General features: G+C 37.1%; 1 protein-coding gene across 4 annotated transcripts in view; it reads left to right on the plus strand.

The window, feature by feature from the left end:
- The window catches only part of DNAJC3 (DnaJ heat shock protein family (Hsp40) member C3), a 115,504-nt gene that overhangs the window by 46,973 nt on the left and 46,373 nt on the right, over positions 1 to 22,158 (plus strand). For all 4 annotated transcript variants that reach the window (XM_032611154.1, XM_032611150.1, XM_032611151.1 and 1 more), the window contains 3 exons: positions 334 to 444; positions 8,880 to 9,004; positions 11,184 to 11,258. In XM_032611154.1, coding sequence (XP_032467045.1) covers positions 8,936 to 9,004; positions 11,184 to 11,258 — 144 coding nt within the window. In that variant the 5' untranslated portion in view covers positions 334 to 444; positions 8,880 to 8,935. The remainder of the gene's footprint in view (positions 1 to 333; positions 445 to 8,879; positions 9,005 to 11,183; positions 11,259 to 22,158) is intronic.

Consider the following 22,158-nt stretch of genomic DNA (forward strand, 5'->3'; position numbering starts at 1 on the left):
AGTTTAACAAAGCAATTCTAATTTTGTTGTTGAACAACAAATTATAAATATTTTTGGTAGTACCGTGTTAGGCAGTTTTCCTTGCATTTTGTAGACTGGGTACATTCTTTTGACTAACTAGGTCGATATGGGTATATTTTTGGGTGGCTTCTACTCTATAAAATGAAGCACTATTTGTACTTTATTGTTACTTTCTCTAGGTCGCTTTTCAGCTTCTGTGACTTATCTAAGTAAATGAAGGAGGCCGACAGCTATTTTTTAAACATTTTATTTTTTAGAATTAAGTCTTGGTTCGTGGAAAGTTAATTTATTATTATTTTTATTTGTTTTTAGGTGCTGAATGTGGAGTAAATGCAGATGTTGAGAAACATCTTGAATTGGGCAAGAAACTTCTTGCAGCTGGACAGCTAGCTGATGCCTTATCTCAGTTTCATGCTGCAGTAGGTTTGTATCTCAGAACCAAAACACTCAGTGGCCATCTTAGTGAATTCTAATGTTATAACCCTTTTTTGGGATAACATTTAAAATAAATATTTATTGTTTAAATAAAATATTTTAAAATACAGGGTTCTGGGTGAAATAGATTAATAAAAGCACAATATTTGAATACATACGTATCTAACATAAGATTTTTCCACGTAATTGAGACTTAACAACTATTAAGTACTAAGAAAAATTCAAGATAATTTTGACAGAACACTTTTCTCAATGTATTACAGTCATCCCTAGATATCCTCACAGGATTGGTTCCAGGGCCCCCTCGGATGCTTAAACCTGTGGCTACTCCAGTCCCTTATATAGAATAGTGTAGTATTTGCATGTAACCTACACACATCCTCCCGTATACTTTAAATCATCTCTAGATTACTTATAATACATATTGTAGTGCAAATACTGTGTAAACAGTTGTAAATGTAATGCAAATGCTATGTAAATAGTTGCGCAGCGAATTTTTTCCCGAATATTTTCTATCTGTGGTTGTGGAACCTGTAGGTACAGGGGGCCGACTGTATATATTTTTCTGCCTCCTTAAGCAGATTTCACTGAATACAGTTTTAATTTTCTTGATGATTTGAGATCATCAGTGTAATAGTTACTTTGAGGCCCTTGGGGGATCCTGCAGTTCATCTCCTGTTCATTGTTGGTCAGACTCTCTCTACCCCTTAGGCTGTTGCTTTTCTTATTGCTCACTTGTGTCTGTCTGTAGCATCAACTATCTTTGCAGTGTGTAATCTCTTGGGACTGTGAGAAACGAGGTGACCAGAGTAAATAGGTTGTGAATGAGGTCTTAGAGGATTTTCTTATGAGTCACTACATAAAGTTTTTTGTTAAAGCTTTTTGATATCGATATTCCTCATTCCTTTCTTTTTTTTGCGGTGCGTGGGCCTCTCACTGCTGTGGCCTCTCCCCTTGCGGAGCACAGGCTCTGGACACGCAGGCTCAGCGGCCACGGCTCACGGGCCCAGCCGCTCCGCAGCATGTGGGATCCTCCTGGACCGGGGCACGAACCCGCGTCCCCTGCATTGGCAGGCGGACTCTCAACCACTGCGCCACCAGGGAAGCCCTATTACTTGCTTTCTTTAATCTCACAAATTAATAAGAACGTTAAGGGCTGTGGCATATTGTTAACATTGTTTAAAATGACTGCCTATTTTTTGTTAGCTTCACTGCCATACAAGAATTCTAGAGATGGCTCTTCCCCAAAAATAACCAATAATATATTATTATCTGCACTGAAAGACATAAATTAGTAAAGCTAAAACGTGGTAATTTATTTGTGAAATTCAGTAAAGGGAAAAAGTGAGACACTGCTAGTGCCTTCAGAATTCAAATAGCAGTGTCATTTTGTTCATCGTAATTTGGCAAGTAGCAGTGGTTCTCAAATGGTACACTTGCCATAATTTGAGGAAGACCTGTGTAGTTTGAGATAGTCATCATTTTAGTTTATGTAAAATAACTAACCATAGAAAGTAGAGTTTAAATTGTAGTTGATGGGAGTATACAGTAGGTAGTGATAGGGTGATGTGGTGTCATGACCTATTGAGTCTCTTATGAGATGTTTGTTTATCAGAAAAGAACTGTAGATCTTCTATTTCAGTTGTCTCATTTACCAGACATCCAGTTTAGTATGGCCATGTTTACTGCTTCAGGTAACCCAGTGAGTTAGTGAAAGCCTCTTGCTAACAGTGAATTAGTCCAGGTCTCCTGACTTCTAGACTAGTAAGTTATGCAGTTACTCTAGTTACTGCAGTAGATCAAAGAGCTGCGCTACTGTAAAATGTACAATATTTTTTTGTGGTAAAATGTCACCCATATTTTAGGACATTGCTTTAAACTGACTATAAAAAATTCATTAAATGTTTATACTTCCCAACTTCTGAATTTTGTAATGTACTTTATCTCTTTAACTTTTCCTGTGATTAGAAATTGATGTTAGAGTTTGTAATAGAATTTGGCTAGTGGCATTGGGCATATCAATGACTCATTTTTTATTATGATGTTAGAGCTGACATGATTTATGGCTGTGACACCCCTTTCCCATTTTCATTTTTGAAAAATTACTTGGTTACATTTTGAATATTACTTAGGCATGGTATGTTTGATAATTACATTTTTACACAATACAAGGTTTATGTGTTAAAAACTCAGTAGCAGCACAGATAATTGTAGTACAGATCTATTGGTTATTTGGTTTGAAATTTCTTTGCATCTGGTGTATAAATGTTTTTTGGCAAGAATTTTAAGATTTGGAACTTAAATACTCTTGATCTGTTGGAACCTGTGATTTAATGAGAGTGTTGGTATCACTTTCTAAATAGTCTCCTGAAACAGTTGCATCTATTTCACTATTATGACGTAGTCAGACACAGGTTTTGTTTAGAGATTTTATCATCAGAGAAAACCACAGTGCAGGTGTGAGGATGCCCTGCCTCTCGTTTCTACAGCATGGTCTTATGGGGATAAAGAGTCCTAGGGTCTGAAACATTTCTTTGGTAGACCTTACAGAGTGTCTTAGGTGTATTTGGCATGAATGAATGTCTAAAGTGGTGGATTAAATGGTGGGCATGAATGAAATGATAGGTTTCTCCAATTGCTTGGTAAGATAACCGGTATCACACTTAACATAATCTGGCTAAGTCAAAAAAAAATCCATGGCTTCATTAATTTGGTACTTAAACATACTGTGGTGCTTTCTCATTGCATTTGAACTTTACTTGTGAAATGGGGATGGATATTACTATTCACATTTACACAAAAGGACACAGTGTATTCTAATGACCTTCAAAGGTCATATTCCAGTTCAGAAGATTGTGAACTTCTTAAGGATAAGTACTATCTTATTATTACTATTATTATTTTAGTCTCTGGTGGTGCTCAGTAAACGTTTGAATGAATGAAGGGGAAGAGTTGGGTTCGCTGGGAGCAAGAATGAAAAGTTTTCTGTACCTTTGCAAGGGTGGTGTTCACCCCACTGCCACCATTTACAGAATCATTCGTAATTGGCTTTCTGATGTTTTTCTCCAGATAGTAGTTGTATTTTCTTTATTAGGGCTAATTTTCTCACATTTGAATTGTTTGATAGTTTTAGGATTACACCTTAAATTCATTTCTCTAATTCAAATTTTGAATAAACTAGTATAACAATTTGACATGTTTTCAAATGAAGTCTAGTGTTTGCAGATGTAGGCTTGCATATAATTTAAATAATGAACTGTATCATATTTGGATGGATAATAGGAAAAGTGATTATTTTCAAGGTTATCAAATCTTGTATTGTGAGAAACTAAGCATGAGTTTCTTAAACCAATTCTTGTTCAGTTACTACTTCCTGCATAATGATTTAGGAATGGACACTAGTTCTGGGAACTGATGGTATTTTAAGATGAAGAGCCAGGGAAGGCTATTTTGATATTTGCCATTCAAGTGACCTTATACCACAAAGCACATTGATTCTTGATTCATAGGTTGAACCATTGACATCTGATTCCTTATTTTTATAGGTTCAGTGTTATAAATTGGGGTTCCAATCCCATTTCATATCTTAAAAATACCTAAAAACTGAATAGCAAAATAAGTGAAAGTGAGTGCCCCAGAAATACTTTATATAGACATTTGTTATGTATGTATAATCAAATACTTAATAAAAAGCTTTGTCATACTTAATCTTTGGAGGTTTTTCTACATAGACTGAAATGGTCAAGTTTTTTCCAAATAGAAGTCCATTGCAATTTTTGCTGAAGGTGCCTTCTTGATAAAATGCCCGAAGCCAGCAGTTAAGCATTCTTCTTTTCTTGAAAGAGGGTCATACTGTATTCAAAATTAGCAACACCTGTTTTTGAAAATGCTATTGCTCATTTCGTGGGGGAGAAGATCTGAGTGTCCTGGTGAGGCACGTCTCTTTGAGAGCCATGTCTGTGCTGACTTCTCTGGGTCCCTGGCTTATTCCTGGCAGGTCTCAGTGTTGAGTGCATGTGGGACTGTCCCTTGTTGGAGTTATCAGGAATTTGTTTCCATTTCCTTTCATTTGATTACAAGGTGCTGTAGAGACACGAAAAATGAATTCACTCAAGGAACGTATTTTTTTCTAGAGTGAGGTAAGCATATAAATAATTGATATCAGGAGGTAGTGATAAGTGTTAGGTGCTGTGGGAGATATATATTATAGAGTGTTATGGAAACCGAAATAATGGAAGGTTTATTTTCACATGTGTTATCAAAAAAGTCATTTGAGCTGTGCCTCAGAGATGGAGTAGGTTTTGGACATATGAAGATGTGTGGTGTAAACTCTAGGCCTTAAATCATGTCGTTTCTAGTATTTCTTATTCTTCGATTAGTGTAAATAAGTCATGGAGAACTTAAACTTTTTTTTTTCTTTTTAAAATTTTTATTTTATATTGGAGTATAATGTTAACAATGTTGTGTTAGTTTAAGATGTACAGCAGGTGATTCAGTTATAAATATACATGTATCTATTCGTTTTCAAATTCTTTTCCCGTTTAGGTTATTACAGAATATTGAGCAGAATTCCCTGTGCTATACAGTAGGGTCCTTGTTGTTATCTGCTTTAAATATAGCAGTGTGTACATGTCAATCCCATCTATCCCTCCCCCTCCTCCCCCCTGGTAACCATTGTTTGTTCTCTAAGACTATGAGTCTCTTTCTGTTTCATAAATAAGTTCATTTGTATTCATTTTTTTTTTTTTTAGATTCTTCGTACAAGCAATATCATGTATTTGTCTTTCTCTCTCTGACTTAACTCCACTTAGTATGATAATCTCTAGGTCCATCCATCTTGCTGCAAATGGCATTATTTCATCCTTTTTAATGGCTGAGAAATATACCATTGTATATATGTACCACATCTTCTTTATCCATTCATCTGTCGACGGACATTTAGGTTGCTTCCACGTCTTGGCTATTGTAAACAGCACTGCAATGAACATTGGGGTGCATGTATCCTTTTGAACCATGTTTTTCTCCGGATACATGCCTAGGAGTGGGTAACTTTTTTTTTTTTTCTGTTTTTTTTTTTTTGTTTTTTTTTTTTGGTACGCGGGCCTCTCACTGTTGTGGCCTCTCCCGTTGCGGAGCACAGGCTCCGGACGCGCAGGCTTAGCGGCCATGGCTCACGGGCCCAGCCGCTCTGCGGCATGTGGGATCTTCCCGGACTGGGGCACGAACCCATGTCCCCTGCATCGGCAGGCAGACTCTGAACCACTGCGCCACCAGGGAAGCCCTTGAAATTAATGAATATAAAAGTAATCCATGTTCATTGTGAAACATTTTGGAATATGTATATGAACTGTATAAAGAAGAAAATCCAGTCTCTGCCCACGTAACTACTGTTGACCTGAAGTGAATTTCCTTCTGCTTTCAGACACAGTCACTGTAAGTTTCACTAATTCTTAGATGTCAGATATTCTTATGGCCAGTTGTGCTGACCAAGTGCCATATATTTTACATTTATTGCACATTCTAAATCAAATATGAACTGAACCAAAAATATTATATATCTGGCTAGTAATGCTGTAAATATAGTTCCTCTGTTTCTTACTCTTTCTTCAAGCTAATTACAATTTTTGTGGGAAATAACCTGTATTTCCCACAAAGTCAGTAGCAAAGGCTACTGACTTCGCTCTTTTTTCCTTACCTTCCAAGGGAAGTTGATCAGGGAAGAAAGTTCAGTGATGCTTAGCTGGGAACATATATGGATTTTTTGTTTTTTGTTTTAGATTTAAGGAAAAGAAGTCTTATATTGTTAAAATGCCCAATTCTCTTATTTTTTCAAAAATAGTCCTGTTTTTCCCCTGACTGCCTCATTCTTTTATTTTTTTTTATTGTAGTAAAATACACATAACAAAATTTACCATTTTAACCATTTTCAAGGATGTAGTTCAGTGGCATTAAGTGCATTCACATCGTTGTGCAACTGTTACCACCATCCATCTCCAGAACTTTTTCATCATCTCAGACTGAAGCTCTATACCCATTAAACAATTGTTCCCCATTTCTGATCCCCGTCTCTTCTCGGTCCTTCCTTGGCAACCACCATTCTAATTTCTGTCTCTATAAATTTGACTACTCTAGGTACCTCATAGAAGTAGAATTGTACAATATTTGTCTTTTTGTGTCTGGCTTATTTCACTTAGGATGATGTCTTCAGGGTTCATCTGTAATGTAGCATTTATCAGAATTCCATCCCTTTTTTAAGGCTGAATAATATTCCATTGTATGTGTATACCACATTTTATTTATCTACTCATCCACCGGTGGACATTTAGGTTGTTTCCACCTTTGGGCTATTGTGAATAATGTCACTGTGAATATGGGTGTACAGATATCAGCTTTCAGTTCTTTTTTTTTAAAGGTTATACTTCATTTATAGTTATAAAATATTGGCTATATTCCTCATATTGTACAATATATCCTTGTAACTTATACCTAATATTTTGTGCTTCTTAATCCCCTACCCTTATATTGCCCCTCCCCTTTTCCCTCCCACACACTGGTAACCACTAGCTTGTTCTCTATATCTGTGAGTCTGCTTCTTTTTTTTGTTATATTCACTAGTTTGTTGTATTTTTTAGATCCCACATATAAGTGATATCATACAGTATTTGTCGTTTTCCGTCTGACTTAGTTCACTTAGCATAATGCCCTCCAAGTCCATCCATGTTGCTATAAATGGCAAAATTTCCTTCATTTTTATGGCTCATATCCCATTGTATATATATACAGGACATCTTCTTTATCCATTAATCTGCTGATGGACACTTAGGTTGCTTCCATGTCTTGGCAGTCAGCTTTCATTTCTTTTGGATATGTGTACTCAGAAGTAGAATTGGTGGTTCATAGGGTGATTCTGTGTTCAGTGTGTAAGGTTCAGTGTGTAAGGAGCCTCCGTATTGTGTTTCACAGCAGCCACACCAGTTTACATTCCCTCCAGCAGTGCACACGGGCTCCAGGTTCTCCACGCTCTTACTAATCCTCCCTCCCTCCCTCCCTCCCTCCCTCCCTCCCTTCCTTCCTTCCTTCCTTCCTTCCTTCCTTCCTTTCTTTCTTTCTTTCTCCCATTCTCCTCCTTCTTTCCCTTTCTTTTCCTTTTCTTTTTCTCTTTTTTTCTTTCCTTTCCTTCTCCCTTTCTGTCTTCTTTTTCTCCCCTTTCTTATCCTAATGGGTGTGAAGTGGTATCTCAGTGTGGTTTTGATTTGCATTTTCCTAACGATTAGTGATGTTGAGCATCTTTTCATGTGCTTGTTGGCCATTTGTGTATCTTCTTTCATATATGGTTTTATAGCCTATTTGCTCTTCCTGCCTTAGCTCCCCCCAGCAGTACTTCAGGTAGTTTTCAAAGCCGTTAACAATTCCTTAAAATCATAATTTTGAGTGATAATATACTATCCTGCCATATAGGTTCCCATACTGTAATGTTTTACAAATGATAAGACCTTCAGGGACAGAACTTTTAGGGAATTTTAGTTGTAAATCTTATGGTAATGAATATCTGTGTGCATAAATATTTATTTTTTTAAGGTACATGACTGGATTTGGTCAAGATAATTTTTAAGAAAACAAAATATGTATATATATATATTGCTTTTTAGAAGGATTGTTTGGCAGCATGAGGTTTACTTCTAATTGAATTTACTCCTTCCCCCATTTTGTAGGTGCTGAGCAGAGTAGAGTTAGTTCAAGCACCTAGCTCATCTGTCTGCTTTCCTTCCTTCAGATATTGTTAACGACTCTTGCCTTACTCTCTGGTCGCACTCTCTTTTCCATTCTCCTTTGTCCCATGGTCTGTACCTTTATTTCTTCACTGCCATTTTAGTTGGAGTTTGGGAGAGAGCAGTTGCACACTCAGTATATCAGTTTAAATGGAAGTCTGTAATTTTCTAAAATCCTGTAAGTGCAAAGTCCATATTCTCAATCAGAATTTCACTTAAGAAAATTTCAACAAAGACAAACAGAATTGCAAACAGAATTGGATACTTATAAAAGTTAAGCGTTGAATATTAATAATATTCTAGACCAAAGGTAGGCAAACTTTTTCCCTAAGGGACCAGATAATAAATGTTTTAGGCTTTGCAGCCGTGCAGTGTCTGTTGCATATTTTTCTGTTTTTTTTGACAACTCTTTAAAAATGTAAAAAATATTAACTTGAAGTCTGTGGGTTGTTTTGGGCTCAGAGGCTACAGGTTGCTGAGCCCTTATTCTGGATTTATTTGCAGTGATCTTGCTAGGCAAAATGACCCAGTATTGATGAAGAAATTCTTTTCTTAATGCCTTTGCTAGTAGAATTGCAAACTCTAATACTGTTCAGATGACTTGGTTTTTTGAATAAAGTACTGAGAGTTAATATTTGTTATTTTAATTTTCAGATGGTGACCCTGATAACTATATTGCTTATTATCGGAGAGCTACTGTCTTCTTAGCTATGGGCAAATCAAAAGCAGCACTTCCTGATTTAACTAAAGTGATTGAATTGAAGATGGATTTCACTGCAGTAAGTTCATCTAAATTTTCTTTAAAGGAAAATTTAAGGAAACTCGGAAGAGGTGATTTGTTTCTTAAGGGGAAGACTGGCATGCTAGGAATAGCTGGAGGATATAGAAAGCCACTCGGATGTAGTGGACCGGGCAACAAGAGAAACTCAGTCCCTGGAATCAAAGGCCTGTGTGAAGGAGGCACAGTGGAGTGGGTACCTTAGGTGATTTTTAGAAGGTTGGTAGTGATGTTAGCCTTGTGGTTTAGAAGGATATCTGTGTGGAGGATGGAGTGTAGGGCAAGATGTGAGGCTGAGAAATGAGCTGATTAAGAGACTGTTGAACTAAGAGGCTGTCAGGTGGCTGATGACAGTTTCAATTAAGGGTGTAGTGGGAAGAATAAAGAAGAGGGTGTAGCTTAATTAAGCAGTGGTTTGTGATGAGAATACAGTGCTGAATTAGACAAGAGTCCTGCCCTGAACCAACACTCAAGCTTCAGAAGTGGAGGAATTTACGGTCTAATAGGATATCTTGACAATTGGCAGGTCACTGTAATAGCTTAAAATAATAGGACCCAATTATATTGTTTCAAAATTAATTTGGTAATTCACTTATTGTTTATGTCCTGCCGTAATCCAGAAAGTATTCGAGATGATTGATTAGATATGGGTGAACATTTGGTTTGAAATATTACTATTATTTTAAGATGGAATTCACAAGTGTCAGATTTTTCTTTATTACTTTACCCAGCTAAGCATAACCTTCCACAGAGGTTAAGTACCTCATTTTCCTAGTATTATAGTACTTATTAGCTAGTTGAAGTGGCTTTAATCTTGCTTTTTATGTGTGTTGATGCATTTGACAGAGGATTAGGGAAATTTTTAAGTACTGTAAAAGTAATATATAAGTTTTAGTAGAATATTGGTGTGGTTTCTGTCTTATGGTAGACAGTGATCATCAGAGAGTTGGTATTCTTGGAAGAGATGGGATTATGCGCATTAGAAGAGGAATATCAGAGATGATTGATGGATGTTAAAAGGAAGAGGCATTGTTATTCTGGTTATAGTGGAGTAAATATGTGCATTAAGAGTTAATAAAAAAAAAACTATTTCCAGTGCTTTGATTGGTAAAGTCCCAAATTATAACAACTTTTATTATAGTGGTAAAAAGTTATCATGCTGGCTTAAAGTACTTTTTAAGTGAGATATAACTCACATATCATCAAATTCACCCTTTTTTTTAAAAAGAATGTGACCATTTTAAAATATTTATTTATTTGGTTGCATCAGGTCTTAGTTGCGGCTCACCAGCTCCTTAGTTGGGGCACGTGGGCTCCTTAGTTGGGGCATGTGTGTTCCTTAGTTGCGGCAGGTGGGCTCCTTGGTTGCGGCAGACATACTCTTTAGTTGCGGCATGTTAACTCTTAGTTGCGGCATGCATATGGGATCTAGTTCCCCGACCAGGGTTCGAACCTGGGCCCCCTGCATTGGGAGCGTGGAGTCTTGTCCACTGCGCCACCGGGGAAGTCCCCTCACCCTTTTTTAAAGTGTGCAATTCGGCAGTTTTTATCATATTCACAAGGTTCTGCAAACATCGTCATTATCTAGTTCCAGAGCGTTTTTATCACCCCCCACCCAAAGAAACCCTGTACCCATTAGGAGTCACCTCCCATTTCTGTCCTAGCCCCTGGCACCTTCTGTCTCTATGGATTTGTCTGACTTGGATATTTCATATAAACGAAATCATACAATATGTCGCCTTTTGTGTCTGACTTCTTTCACTTAGCATAATGTTTTCAAGTTTCATCCATATTGTAGTATGTGTCAGTAGTTCATTCCTTTTTATGGCTGAATGATATTCCATTGTATGGACATATCACATTTGCTTATTGATTTATTAGTTGATGGGAGTTTGGTTTGTTTCTACTTTTTGGCTATTGCTATGAACATTTATGCCCAAGATTTTGTGAGGACACATGTTTTCATTTTTTTTTTTGATATAGTAAAATGTATATTTAAAGGAAGCATACTTTAACAAAATTTATACACATTCACTGGTTCCAGGAATTATTCTGAGTGTGAAGTCAAATGAGCATAGGAAAATTTAATATTTGATTAGCTTATTTAATTTTATTCTTTGTGTTTAAAGAAAATTTAGAAATTCATAGTACTCAGTATACTCTTTTTTTTGTTTTTCTAGGCAAGATTACAGAGAGGTCACTTGTTACTCAAACAAGGAAAACTTGATGAAGCAGAAGATGATTTTAAAAAAGTGGTAAGTTAAGTTCAATTTGTTTATGGCTCTGTGAAGATATTTTGAGGGAACATACTGAACTTATTTTTTATATTAAGACATTTAATATCATTTTATACCTGAAAGGGAAAAATCATTTGATTTATGTGTGTAAGATCCATAGTTCCTGAATTAATATTTAGTGGCTGGCATCAAAGAATCATTTTAACAGATGGAAGGTAAAGTGTATGGAATAGATAAGTAATCCTAACTCAGTTTATATAGCTCATGTTCTGCCTTGTCCTCCATGAGAATCTAAAGATGTCAGCTGAGGCTATTCTAAAAATTACCTGAGTGACTTGGGGAAACCCTTTATTTGATTTGAAAGGATAATGAAACAGATCTTAAAAGGCAATTTTGCAATCACCCACATGACTACTTTAAAAGTATAAAGTGCTTTGGGTTTGTTGGGGGAAGTGTTACAGATTACATGTAATTGAAGGGGTTATATCCTGAAAAAGGATTTGAAGAGAGACAGCTAGCTAATGTCTTTATGCCCTCATGGGACTTGTTTTAAGACCTGCTTTTTGTTCCACATGGATTTGATTCTGGAGTGGTCTAGAAAAGGGTATGTCCTATGATTATATATATATATATATATATGTATCTTCCATTGTTCATTATTTGCATTTTTGTAGTTTATCAAAATGCTTAGTTACCGTGATGATAACCACTATGAAAATAAAACTAAAATTTTTAATGTTTTCATAACCTTTGTCATAATATTCAGACAGGTACAGACAAATCCAGAATACATTAGAAGTTAACTGTATTGAATCAGAAACTATCTCATGGTCTTAATAAAATTCAATGTCATTTTCTGTTTATCTAATCTACCTTGCTACGTGGGAACGTGTTAGAGAGGAGGCTGAAGGACAGGTGATGGGGAGGTAAAGTGCTGGAGTGACCTTTCCCTAGCCCCGGTCCTTTGTACCCAGCAAGTGTTGTGTAAAAATTTGTTAAATGGATGAGTGATAAAACATAAGAATGTATTTCTTTCTTTTAAACAAATACTTAAATCTATTACTTAGAATTCTTTTCCAGTTACAAAGGCTAGAGTAGCCTTTTAGAAATACCAACAATTTAGAAATAAAGCTTTATCACAAATTAGTCCTTACTGGGTATTGAATATATCCTTTTGGAAAAGTGTGGATATGTCTTGAGTTAATGTCTTTTCTGTCATCAATATTAAAACCTCTCGGAAATAAGAAGGGGACTTTCATGAAACTTTACACTTTTGATTGTCCTCTGAGAGTCGTGCTTCTGCTAGTGTGTTCTTAAAACCACCCTTGCTATTATTATTGTTGTAGGATTCTTCCACGAGAATGTGCATCTGTATTGAATGATATTTTCCTTTTAATTGAAATCTTTATTGAGATAATTGTAGATGCCCATGTAATTGTAATTAATAATACATAGAGGTCCTGTGTACCCTTTACTCACTACCCAGTTTCTCCCAATGATAACATCTTTTAAAACTATATTATGGAGCTTCCCTGGTGGCGCAGTGGTTGGGAGTCCGCCTGCTGATGCAGGGGACACAAGTTCGTGCCTTGGTCTGGGAAGATCCCACATGCCGCGGAGTGGCTGGGCCGGTGAGCCATGGCCGCTGAGCTGCGCGTCTGGAGCCTGTGCTCCGCGACAAGAGAAGCCACAACAGTGAGAGGCCCGCGTACCACAAAAAAAAAAAACAAACTATATTATGGCATTACAGCCAGGATATTGACATTGATATAATCTACCAGTCTATTCAGATTCCTCAGTCTTACTAATATTCTTTCTCTATATGTATTTAATTCTATACACTTTTTCCTGTATCCATCACCACAGTCAAGATACTGAACAGTCCTCTTGCCACAAGGATCCCTTCTGTTGCCCTTTTATAACCACACCCACTCCCCTCCCATACTGCTTCAGCCCCTCATTCATAACTCCTGGCAACCACTAATTTGTTACTTGTTTCTTAAATTTTGACGTTTGAAAAATGTTACATATGTGGTCTCAAATGTTATGTAACCTTTTGGAATTTTCTTATTCGGCATAATTCCCTGGAGATTCATGCAGACTGTTGCATTATATATCACTTAGCTATTTCTTTTAATTGCTGAGTATTGCATGGTATGTGTGTGATGCATTTTATTCATCTATTCATCAGTTGATAGACATTTGGGTTATTTCCTCTCCTTTCCTGGCAAGGACTCAGTGAATGAAAAGCCACGGACTCTGTTTACTACAGCCCTCCCAACTTCCTTTTCCCCCTCTATAAAAGTGCTCTCCTTCCCTTGCTGTCTGGGGAGTTGCACATAGCTTGCCATGGTCGCAGACCCCAAACTGCAGTTCTTTGCTGATCCCGAATAAATACAACTTTGCTGGAGAAATATTTGGCAATCTATTTGTTTTAGGTCAACATTTTGGGATCAGAGAAGACTCCCAGTGGCTCCAGAGCTGGCAAGCAAACAGGTGCATTATCCATAAATGAGCTCATTGTTGCTCACTGCTTTTCTCACTGACCCTGGAATTTGAAGGTACATCTTTCTCATTGATCCCAGCTCATGCCCTCTTTGCGTTTGAAGCTCTCCGGGCTTTATTTGGGATCTATTTTAAGGTTTCGTCTTACCGGTTAAGGCCTTGCTCTGTATGAGAGTACTCATTTGGCATTTTGGTCTGATTTTCAGATCAGACTGTTTTATCGAAGCTGGCTAGCCTTCCGCGCATTCCTTCGGAGACAGGGGCTGTTTCTCCTGAACCAGTTTAGCGATCAGCCCATTGCTTTGGAATAGGGGCTGTTCTCTGGAAACTGGATGGAAAAAGCCTTTGGTCTGGCTCTTCCAACACCAAGCTATTTCCTTAGAATTGGCTGGTATTAGCTTGCAAGCTGTTTGAGCTGTAAACTGTTTAAGCTGTTTGAAAATTGTTCCTTTACTCTAGGAAAAAAATCTCTGAGAAATGGGATCCCAATACAAAAATATTTTGAGGGCCCCCCATGTTTAAAAACTATGGTCCTTCCTCATGTGCATTTCTAACAAAATGGAGCAACCTGACCAAAGACTGTTTAGAATACCAGTGGCCATTATGGAGAACTTTTGAAATCCAGAAATGAAAGGAATGCCTATTTCAGTTGGTATTTTGAGGCTTCCTAATGTTATCAGAAGCCTAAAATTGTTTCACTGCAAAATAAGATTTTAAGATTAACTGAGGCACACAAATGATTAAAGAAAAATAAACTGGGCTCCTGAAGCCTTAGGCTCTTCTTCTTGGCTTTGAGGATCTGTTTATTAATTTTTTACAGTATGCATCATTTGCAGGCTATTCCTATGGAATGTAGGCACAGGTCTGAAACGTGTGTATATGTTCTGCATGGTGTAGAACATTTGTTGATATTTGCATTAGAAAGAGTGAGAAAACGTGTATTTGCTTGTATATTGATGAAAGCCTTTGGAAAGACATGCAAGAAACTGATAATATCCATTACCTCTTGGAGGAGAACTGTAAAGTGACCTTGGGAAGTTCTTACCTTCTGAGGACCTCATTTTCCTCATTGTGAAGCATAGAAATTGAAGAGATGACATGGTCCAATCTTTATTGTTTGGTACCATAAAATGGTTTGAAAAGATAAATTTTATATTATGACTATATTTTATCTTTGCCAATTAAAGAATTCTTATATTTTATTTTTTGATCTGTGAATATAGATGATATATAATTTATTTTCTTTCTATGTTCTTAAGTGAGCTTTTGTGGTATTTAAGAGAGTTTACCAGTCTATAAAGTCCCTAAAGATTTCATCTTACTAATAATATACAGTCAGATAGCTACATTCAGGTACAGATTTTACACCTTGGAATAGAAGTTTGAATATGCTTAATCTCTTTTTGGGCTACAATGAGAATTTCATATTTGTTAAGTGTACAGGTTACTCTGCTGCCAGAGGGTCTCCTGTAAACAGGGCTGCCTCAGGTCCATACTGGTTGTCGTAGTCCTGAAAAGGATCTTAGGTGGTTTAGTTTGTCTTCAAGCTATCAGTGACTCCTGTAACCAGTGCCTACTGTCATTTCTTAGTTCAGTGAGTGTTTTAGTGCATATTTGCAAGTCAGAGTGGTAGGGTTAGAGGGTTGCTGACAAAGAAAACTAATCTCTTAGGATAGCGTATGATAAGTACTATGATTGAGCCTGTGGGAACATACCAGTAGGGTTACCTAATGGAGCTGGGAGTTGGGGGTCGGGGGTCAAAAAGGGCTTTCCTAAAGGAGGAAGAGCATGCATTTATGATCTCACAGTTCAAGGGGTCAGGAATTTGGACAGGGTTATTTGGCTCCTCTGCTCTAGCATCTCTCACAGGCTACAAAGTGCCAGATAGGGGCTGTAGTGTTATCTGAAGACTTAGTTGGTGAAGGAATTGCTTCCAAACTCACTTGGTTTGTTGGCAGGATGAGGTTTTTTTTTTTTTTAAGAGCATCAGCTTTATTGGTCATTTGTGCTTTGGAAATGTGTGTGAGTGAGAGTCCCCTGAGGAGGGGGCTGGGTCTCTGCCTGGTCACTGCTGGTTCCTCTTGAGCTGTTAGACTGACTTTGGTTTCTTCCAAGCTGTTGACCAGAGGCTTCCCTCAATTCTTTCTTACCTGGGCCTCTCCATAAAGCATCTCACTACCTGGCAGGCTTGCGTCATCAAAGTGAGCAAGTGAGAAGGCAAGAGATTACCAGCAAGAGAGAGAATGCCAGCAAGATGGAAATCACAGTGTTTTGTACATAATCAGGGAGGTGACATCCTGTGACCTTTGTCATGTTCTGTTTGTTAAAAGGAGTTACCAGCTCTATCCCATACCCTAGGGGAGGGGATGACACAAAGGAATAAATTCCAGGGAGGGTGCATCTCAGAAGGCAAACAGCCTGCTGTTTTCACTTGAGGTACCAAATTAGGAGTGTATTTAGATTAGAGTAGGGTAGATTAGAGGGCAACTTACCTCTTTCAAGTCCCCATCCCATAGTTATTACAGGGTTTTTGTTTTTATATAACCATCTTTAAAATTGAAGTACAGTTAATTTACAAAATTATGTTAGTTTCAGGTGTACAGCAAAGTGATTAAGTTATACATGTGTAAAATCTATTCTTTTTCAGATTCTTTTCCATTATAAATTATTACAAGATACTGAATATAGTTCCCTGTGCTATACAGTAGGTCCTTGTTGTCTATCTGTTTTATGTATAGTAGTGTGTATATGTGAATACCAAACTCCTAATTTATCCCCCCCTCCCACCGCTATCCCCTTTGGTAACCATAAGTTTGTTTTCTATGTCTGTGAGTCTATTTCTGTCTTCTAAATAAGTTCATTTGTATCATTTTTTTAGATTCCACATGTAAGTGGTATCATATGATATTTGTCTTTCTCTCTCTGACTTCACTTGGTATGGTAACTTCTAGGTCCATCCATGTGGCTGCCGATGGCATTATTTCATTCTTTTTATGGCTGAGTAATATTCCATTGTGTGTGTGTGTATGTATATCTGCACACCACATTTTTTTTGTTTTATTTTACATTTTTATTGCAGTATAGTTGCTTTACAATGTTGTGTTCATACTGTACAGCAAAGTGAATCAGCTATACATATATCCCCTCTTTTTTGGATTTCCATCCTATTTAGGTCACCACAGAGCACTTAGTACAGTTCCCTGTGCTATACAGTAGGTTCTCATTAGTTATCTATTTTATTTTATTTATTTATTTTTAATATCTTTATTGAAGTATAATTGCTTTACAATGGTTTGTTAGTTTCTGCTGGATAACAAAGTGAATCAGCTATACATATACATATATCCCCATATCTCCTCCCTCTTGCATCTCCCTCCCACCCTCCCTATCCCACCCCTCTAGGTGGACACAAAGCACCAAGCTCTGCAGCTGCTTCCCATTAGCTATCTGTTTCACATTTGGTAGTGTATATATGTCCATGCCACTCTCTCTCTTTGTCCCAGCTTACCCTTCCCACTCCCTGTGTCCTCAAGTCCATTCTCTATGTTCTGTGTCTTTATTCCTGTCCTGCCTCTAGGTTCTTCAGAATATATATATATTTTTTAAGATTCGATATATATGTGTTAGCATATGGTATTTGTTTTTTCTCTTTCTGACTTACTTCACTCTGTACGACACTCTCTAGATCCATTCACCTCACTACCAATAACTCAGTTTTGGTTCTTTTATGGCTGAGTAATATTCCATTGTATATGTATGCCACATCTTCTTTATCCATTCATCTGTCAGTGGACACACAGGTTGCTTCCATGTCCTGGCTATTGTAAGTAGTGCTGCAGTGAACACTGTGGTACATGATTCTTTTTGAATTATACTTTTCTCAGGGTATATGCCCAGTAGTGGGATTGCTGGGTTGTATGGTAGGTTGTTCTATTTTTAGTTTTTTTCTTAAATACATTTCTTTATTTTTATTATTTTTCAACATCTTTATTGGAGTATAATTGCTTTACAATGGTGTGTTAGTTTCTGCTTTATAACAAAGTGAATCAGTTATACATATGTTCCCATATCTCTTCCCTCTTGCGTCTCCCTCCCTCCCACCCTCCCTATCCCACCCCTCTAGGTGGTCACAAAGCACCGAGCTGATCTCCCTGTGCTATGCGGCTGCTTCCCACTAGCTATCTATTTTACATATGGTAGTGTATATATGTTCATACCACTCTCTCACTTCATCCCAGCTTACCCTTCGCCCCCGCATATTCTGAAGTCCATTCTGTAGTAGGTCTGCGTCTTTATTCCTGTCTTGCCCCTAGGTTCTTCATGACCTTTTTTTTTCCCTTAGATTCCGTATATATGTGTTAGCATACGGTATTTGTTTTCTCTTTCTGACTTACTTCACTCTGTATGACAGACACTAGGTCCATCCACCTCACTACAAATAACTAAATTTCCTTTCTTTTTATGGCTCAGTAATATTCCATTGTGTATATGTGCCACATCTTCTTTATCCATTCATCTGTTGATGGACACTTATGTTGCTTCCATGACCTGGCTGTTGTAAATAGTGCTGCAGTGAACATTGTGGTACATGACTCTTTTTGAATTATGGTTTTCTCAGGGTATATGCCCAGTGGTGGGATTGCTGGGTCGTATGGTGGTTCTATTTTTAGGCTTTTAAGGAACCTCCATACTGTTCTCCATAGTGGCTGTATCAATTTACATTCCCACCAACAGTGCAAGCAGGTTCCCTTTTCTCCACACCCTCTCCAGCATTTATTGTTTGTAGATTTTTTGATGATGGCCATTCTGACCAGTGTGAGATGATATATCATTGTAGTTTTAGTTTGCATTTCTCTAATGATTAATGATGCTGAGCATCCTTTCATGTGTTTGTTGGCAGTCGGTGTATCTTCTTTGGAGAAATGTCGATTTAGGGCTTCTGCCCATTTTTAGATTGGGTTGTTTGTTTTTTTGATATTGAGCTGCATGTGCTGCTTGTAAATTTTGGAAATTAATCCTTTGTCAGTTGCCTCATTTGGAAATATTTTCTCCCATTCTGAGGGTTGTCTTCTCATCTTGTTTATTGTTTCCTTTGCTGTGCAAAAGCTTTTAAGTTTCATTAGGTCCCATTTGTTTATTTTTGTTTTTATTTCCATTTCTCTAGGCGGTGGGTCAAAAAGGATCTTGCTGTGATTTATGTCATAGAGTGTTCTGCCTATGTTTTCCTCTAAGAGTTTGATAGTGTCTGGCCTTACATTTAGGTCTTTAATCCATTTTGAGTTTATTTTTGTGTTTGGTGTTAGGGAGTGTTCTAATTTCATTCTTTTACATGTAGCTGTCCAGTTTTCCCAGCACCACTTATTGAAGAGGCTGTCTTTTCTCCACTGTATATTCTTGCCTCCTTTATCAAAGATGAGGTGACCATAGGTGCATGGGTTTATCTCTGGACTTTCTATCCTGTTCCATTGATCTCTATTTCTGTTTTTGTGCCAGTACCATACTGTCTTGATTACTGTAGCTTTGTAGTATAGTCTGCAGTCTGGGAGCCTGATTCCTCCAGCTCCGTATTTCTTTCTCAAGATTGCTTTGGCTATTCGTGGTCTTTTATGTTTACATACAGATTGTGAGATTTTCTGTTCTAGTTCTGTGAAAAATGCCATTGGTAGTTTGATAGGGATTGCACTGAGTCTGTAGATTGCTTTGGGTAGTTTAGTCATTTTAAGAATGTTGATTCTTCCAATCCAAGGACATGGTATATCTCTCCATCTATTTGTATCATCTTTAATTTACTTTATCAGTGTCTTATAATTTTCTGCATACAGGTCTTTTGTCTCCTTTTGTAACTTTATTCCTAGATATTTTTTTTGTTGCAGTGGTCAGTGGGAGTGTTTTCTTAATTTCACTTTCAGAGTTTTCATCATTAGTGTATAGGAATGCCAGAGATTTCTGAGCATTAATTTTGTATCCTGCTACTTTTACCAAATTCATTGATTAGCTCCAGTAGTTTTCTGGTAGCATCTTTAGGATTCTCTATGTACAGTATTGTGTCATCTGCAACAGTGACAGCTTTACATCTTCTTTTCCTTGGATTCCTTTTATTTCTTTTTCTTCTCTGATTGCTGTGGCTAAAAGTTCCAAAACTATGTTGAATAATAGTGGTGAGAGTGGGAAACCTTGTCTTGTTCCTGATCTTAGTGGAAATGGTTTCAGTTTTTCACCATTGAGGACGATGTTGGCTGTGGGTTTGTTGTATATGGCCTTTATTATGTTGAGGAAAGTTCCCTCTATGCCTACTTTCTGGAAGGTTTTTATCATAAATGGGTGTTGAATTTTGTTGATAGCTTTCTCTGCATCTATTGAGATGATCATATGTTTTTCTCCTTCAGTTTGTTAATATGGTGTATCACATTGCTTGATTTGCATATATTGAAGAATCCTTGCATTCCTGGGATAAACGCCACTTGACCATGGTGTATGATCCTCGTAATGTGCTGTTGGATTCTGCTTGCCAGTAGTTTGTTGAGAATTTTTGCATCTATGTTCATCAGTGATATTGGCCTGTAGTTTTCTTTCTTTGTGACATCTTTGTCTGGTTTTGGTATCAGGGTGATGGTGGCCTCATAGAATGAGTTTGGCCCCATAGAATGAGTTTCTTGCCTATATTTGGAATAGTTTGAGAAGGATAGGTGTTAGCTCTTCTCTAAATGTTTGATAGAATTCGTCTGTGAAGCCATCTGGTCCTGGGCTTTTGTTTGTTTGAAGATTTTTAATCACAGTTTCAATTTCAGTGCTTGTGATTGGTCTGTTCATATTTTCTATTTCTTCCTGGTTCAGTCTCATAAGGTTGTGCATTTCTAAGAATTTGTCCTTCCAGGTTGTCCATTTTATTGGCATATGGTTGCTTGTAGTAATCTCTCATGATCCTTTGTATTTCTGCAATGTCAGTTGTTACTTCTCCTTTTTCATTTCTAATTCTATTGATTTAAGTCTTTTCCTTTTTTTTTCTTGATGAGTCTGGCTAATGGTTTATCAATTTTGTTTATCTTCTCAGAACCAGCTTTTAGTAGTATTGATCTTTGCTATCGTTTCCTTAGTTTCTTTTCACTTAATTCTGACCTGATGTTTATGATTTCTTTCCTTCTGCTAACTTGGGGGGCTTTTTGTTCTTCTTTCTCTAACTGCTTTAGATGTAAGGTTAGGCTTTTTTATTTCAGATGTTTCTTGTTTTTTGAGACAGGATTGTATTGCTATAAACTTCCCTCTTAGAACTGCTTTTGCTGCATTCCATAGGTTTTGGGTCATCATGTTTTCATTGTCATTTGTTTCTAGGTATTTTTTGATTTCCTCTTAGATTTCTTCAGTGGTCTATTGGTTATTTAGTAGTGTATTGTTTAGCCTCCACGTGTTTGTATTTTTTACAGATTTTTTCCTGTAATTGATATCTAGTCTCATAGCGTTGTAGTCAGATAAGATACTTGATACGATTCAGTTTTCTTAAATTTACCAAGGCTTGATTTGTGACCCAAGATATGATCTATCCTGGAGAATGTACCATGAGCACTTGAGAAGAAAGTATAATCTGCAGTTTTTGGATGGAATGTCCTATAAATATCAATTAAGTCTATCTTGTTTAATTTATCATTTAAGGCTTGTGTGTCCTTATATATTTTCATTTTGGATGATCTGTCCATTGATGAAAGTGGGGTGTTAGAAAGTTCCCTACTATGATTGTGTTATTGTTGACTTCCTCTTTTATGGCTGTTAGCATGTGCTTTAATGTATTGAGGTGCTCCTATGTTGGGCGCATAAATATTTACAGTTGTTATATCTTCTTCTTGGATTGACCCCTTGGTCATTATGTAGTGTCCTTCTTTGTCCTTGTAATAGTCTTTATTTTAAAGTCTATTTTGTCTGATATGAGAATTGCTACTCCAGCTTTCTTTTGATTTCCATGGAGTATCATTTTCCGTCCCCTCACTTTCAGTCTGTATGTGTCCCTAGGTCTGAAGTGGATCTCTTGTAGACAGCGTATGTATGGGTCTTATTTTTGTATCCATTCAGCCAGTCTATGTGTTTTGGTTTGAGCATTTAATCCATTTACATTGAAGGTGATTATCAATATGTATGTTCCTTGTACCATTTTCTTAATTGTTTTGGGTTTGTTATTGTAAGTCTTTTCCTTCTCTTGTGTTTCCTGCCTAGAGAAGTTCCTTTAGCATTTACAGTAGAGCTGGTTTGGTGGTGCTGAATTCTCTTAGCTTTTGCTTGTCTGTAAAGGTTTTAATTTCTCTGTCGAATCTGAATGAGATCCTTGCTGGGTAGAGTAATCTTGGTTGTAGGTCTTCCCCTTTCATCAGTTTAAATATGTCCTGCCACTCCCTTCTGTCTTCCAGAGTTTCTGCTGAAAGATCAC

The sequence above is a fragment of the Phocoena sinus genome, chromosome 18 (genome assembly GCF_008692025.1).
Source record: "Phocoena sinus isolate mPhoSin1 chromosome 18, mPhoSin1.pri, whole genome shotgun sequence".
Lineage (NCBI taxonomy): Eukaryota > Metazoa > Chordata > Mammalia > Artiodactyla > Phocoenidae > Phocoena > Phocoena sinus.